Source organism: Antechinus flavipes, chromosome 1 (genome assembly GCF_016432865.1).
Source record: "Antechinus flavipes isolate AdamAnt ecotype Samford, QLD, Australia chromosome 1, AdamAnt_v2, whole genome shotgun sequence".
In the NCBI taxonomy this organism is placed as follows: Eukaryota; Metazoa; Chordata; class Mammalia; order Dasyuromorphia; family Dasyuridae; genus Antechinus; species Antechinus flavipes.
Window position 1 is genome coordinate 638,014,325 of NC_067398.1, and position 4,278 is coordinate 638,018,602.

Here is a 4,278-nt window from a genome sequence, read left to right on the forward strand (position 1 = left end):
GTCCATATGGAGAAGGGGAGAGAAACACCAAAAGAACTAGCCATATCAATTTCAATACTGCCTAAACAGGCATAGAAAGACATTGTTGGTGAATGATACATAATCTTGGTAAGAAGAGCTTTAAAGATCTCTTACCTTATTGAAAGATCTTATCCTTTCCCTTCATTGAGATTTTAAGCAAATAATCTTTCTTTTACCACCACTGACTTTTTTAAATTTAAATTTAATTTTTTGAAAATTGATAATTATGTGGTTGACAGAAGAGACTTCTAGGGTATGCATTGTCCACAAACCAAATTTTAATTGGTCACATACAAAATTTGTCTATATTCTACCCTGGATCTTTTGTGTGAGTTAGGTAGCCTGACTGACCCTGAGTGCTCTAGAGTTGTAGATTCTTTGCTAAGACCTATGAACTTTCAACAGTTCTTAGTTTTGTATTGGATCACACAGGTCCTCACCTCAAAGTTTCTCTGAAACATCACTTCTTATGGCACCATAATATTCCATCCTATTCCTAGACTATTATATGAGCATCCTGTGATCTAAATTAAGATCATTGTTTTAGATGGAAGGCTCTTTACCTGGCCTCTTATTCCTGGACTTCAAAGGTCATGGCCAGATCTTAAATGTGAACTGGAAAAATGACATTTTTTTTTGTTGTTGTTGCATAAGCTTTGGCTGAAATAGAGCACTTTCCTCCAGTTGTCAACGAAGGCCCTGTGGCCTTCAACAGCCCAAAGTCCCTAAAGGCACTGAGGACTCAAGGGAAGAAGCCCTGGCCTTAGGTCTTTCTTGGATCCTTTCTAACACTGAGATAGGTGGCAGCTGCCTTGGTGCCCCTGGGTTCTCCCTGTCGGAGTTCAAATGTTGGATTCTTGTTCTTTAAAATATTATAAAAGTTCTCTCTGGGTGCCTTCCCTGGAATCAGGATTTTGTCGGTCCCTGTTCGGGCGCCAAAATGTGGTGAACTTTTTCTTCTCAAAACGCAGCCAGGTGATAAAAGTTCAGATCTTTTATTATCTCCAATATAGTCCGGTTAGCTTGGAGGCCTATCTCTCTGCTTGGTTCCAAGAGTTCTTGCCGCTTTGTCCTTTGCTTCTGCCTCTGCTTTCTTCAGCCTCCAGAGCTAGCACCACTCTTCATGTCATTCTGGTGAAATCTCCCAAAGTGCTCTGTGTCTGCACCAGAGTGCTCCTCTCCAATGCAGCTGAACTCTCTTCCGCGACCAGCCAGCCAAGTGGAATATAATCTCTCTTGCCTCGCCTCGGAGAGAGGGCTTCTGGCGTAATTCCGCTGAAATCTGACCGAGAGCCTCTGTCTGTTTCTTTTATACAAGAGGGAGGAATTGTGGGATATGAGGGAGAGGGATTATGGGTTTTCTCCCATAGTGTTCTCTGGCCCAAAGAGCTTCAAGGGAGGTGTGAATTCCCAAAGGTACAAAGTTTACTTTGTGAAGCTGGCAAACTTGTGAACTCTGATGAGTAAAGGTGCAAACACAAGCATTGTACTTAATTAGTCCTACTTAGTACCTTGTTTCAGGTTCTGCCCAAAACATCTTCTTGTAAGATTAGATCAACTCTAATGAGTTAGCAGTTTGTAAGGATTCCAACATCTTCCCCCTTTCTTTTGTTTTAGAACATAGGATGGTCATGACCTCCCTGATTTCTCAAGGAGGTGAGAACCCCACCTAAAAGGTGATCACGCCTTCCCTGACACCTCAGGAAGGGAGATGAAAACACCAAAGGAAATAGGAAACCAAATCAGATTAGCGGGTTTCTGAAGGGGCTCACTTGAAATAGGTATACATAAATCCATCAATATATGGGAGGCATTACACATAATTTACATAAGCACATAGCAATATAACACAGGCTAGTAGTAATGTAACAAATAACATGAATCATCCTGAAAATTTACACATATCCATAAGTCCTAGAAATAGTCCATAAGGAATCCATTGTCCATTAGTTCATGTGCCAGGAATCTAATAATTCCTGTAAGCTCTGAAGTACTGCAAAAGTCTCATCAACAATTTTTCATCTTGGGGAATCCAATGATTCTTGCTGGTTTTTCAAGAACTAAAACAGTTTCATCTTGTGTTAGGAAATTCAATGATTCCTGAAGATTTTAAAAGTCTTTTTAACAGTATCCTTGTCAGCCATCTGATTTTTTTCTCCATCTGTGGAAATATAAGCAGATCTTCTTCCCCAAGCAGTTAACCTAATTCTTCCTTCACCTGTGCTTAGATCTTTCTTTGTCTCTGACTTTCTTTGGACTTCTGCTTCTGTTTCTCTTTCTATCCCTTTCTCTTTCACAGTGTTCTGTTCGGTGTTTAGATCTACTGTTGCCAGAGTAGACATCTTTATCCCGGCTGCGGCTCTGAGGCCTTTCCCTTTTTTCACTTTTCCGCTTCTCTTTACGATACTCTTCTTCATGTCTCCTTTGATGCCACTCCCAGCTGGAAGCCTTAGAATTTTTCACTGTGGAATAATCCTCTTCAGAACAATGACGACTTTTCTTATGTTTTTTACTTGAGTGTGAGTGACTTGATTTAGAGTCTTCTGTTTCTTCATCCAGCACGAGATCATATTTTGCATCCTGTTTGGGTTTTGCTTTATCTTTGAGAGCAAATTTAGATTTTTCCTGGTCCTTTTCATACTCCTTGAAGTCACTTTTGGTATATTTCCCACCTTTCCCTCTCCATTTAACTTTTGCAACAGACTGGCTAAAATCTACATGTATTCTTCGGTCATCTATAAGCACATTATCCATTTTGAAAAAGGCTTTTTCACAATCTTCTTCCTTTTCAAATTCAACAAATGCATAACAAAGGGATTCTCCTGTCTTCCAGTCACGAATAACTTCACAACTTTTTATGGGTCCAAATCTTGAGAATATTATTTCTAGATCCTCATCTGTGGTCACTGGATTCAATTTGCATACAAACAGGACATTTTCTGGAGGTTTGATATCTGCATCAGGTAAATCTCCCACCATTTCTAAAAGAATAGCCTGAGTTTTTGCCTCCTTTTCAGCCATTATTTCTTCAATTTCTTCAGCTGATCTCCCTTTGAAATCGTCAATTTCTTCATCTGCTTCTATTCGGCCACTATCTAGTTGTTCCTTGGTTGGCTCTGGTGATCGATCAGGAATTGATAAGTCAGCTGGATCATCAAATGGATCATCTAAAATCACTGTATGATTTATCCTGATATCTTGATAAGGTACAAAGCCTTTGTCAACAAAGGTTTCATTAATTTTCTTGATTACATCCATTCCTTCTGTTACTTCACCAAATGCTGTATGAACACCATCAAGATAATCTAGATTTTCTCCTGTGGTAATAAGAAACTGAGATCCATGATGATCACTGCCATTATTCACCATAGATACTGTGCCTTTTTTCTTGTGCTTAATTCTTGGCATTTTTTCTGCTTCAAAAAACCTTGCTTGATCACCATACAATTGTACAAAGACTGATTCTCCTCCTCGGCCAGTTCCCATAGGATCACCAGTTTGTATAATAAAATCTCTCTGTATATTATGAATGAGAGAATAATTGTAGTACTTTATTTTGCACAACTTCAGAAAATTTAAGCAGCATTTAAATTAATGCAGCTGAACTCTCTTCTGCGACCAGCCAAGTGGAATATATTCTCTCTTGCCTTGCCTCGGAGAGAGGGCTTCTGGCGTAATTCCGCTGAAATCTGACCAAGAGCCTCTGTCTCTTTTATACAAGAGGGAGGAATTGTGGGATACGAGGGAGAGGGATTATGGGTTTTCTCCCATAGTGTTCTCTGGCCCAAAGAGCTTCAAGGTGTGAACTCACAAAGGTACAAAGTTTACTTTGTGAAGCTGGCATACTTGTGAACTCCGATGAGTAAAGGTGCAAACACAAGCATTGTACTAATTAGTTCTACTTAGTTTCAGATTCTGCCCAAAACATCTTCTTGTAAGATTAGATCAACTCTAATGAGTTAGCAGTTTGTAAGGATTCCAACATCTCCCTAGGCCAGGGCTCTGGGTGCTGCAGCATGTCTCCCTGGGTTGTCCCACTTCAATATTTGATGGAAGGGGTCCCTAGAAATCATCTATTCAGACCCTTTCTTTGTCCAGATAAGAAACTGAAGGTTCAATATGAATGTCCAAGGTCACAGTGGAAGAATTCTTCTTTGGCTTCTGACCCAAAGCTAATTCCCAAGTTGATTGTGCTTCTATTTCAATTGTGGTTTGAGCCCCCGTCCTTTCCTGGGATACTTACATCTACCATATCTG

General features: G+C 39.9%; 1 protein-coding gene across 1 annotated transcript; it reads right to left on the reverse strand.

The window, feature by feature from the left end:
* Positions 1-2,235: 2,235 nt before the first annotated feature.
* LOC127539751 (peptidyl-prolyl cis-trans isomerase-like 4) lies at positions 2,236-3,597 on the reverse strand (the record flags this gene model as incomplete). The annotated part of the gene is made up of 1 exon (XM_051964105.1): positions 2,236-3,597. A coding segment is annotated over one exon (1,362 nt), but the record flags the coding sequence as incomplete, so codon positions are not given.
* Between the last annotated feature and the right edge of the window lie 681 nt (positions 3,598-4,278).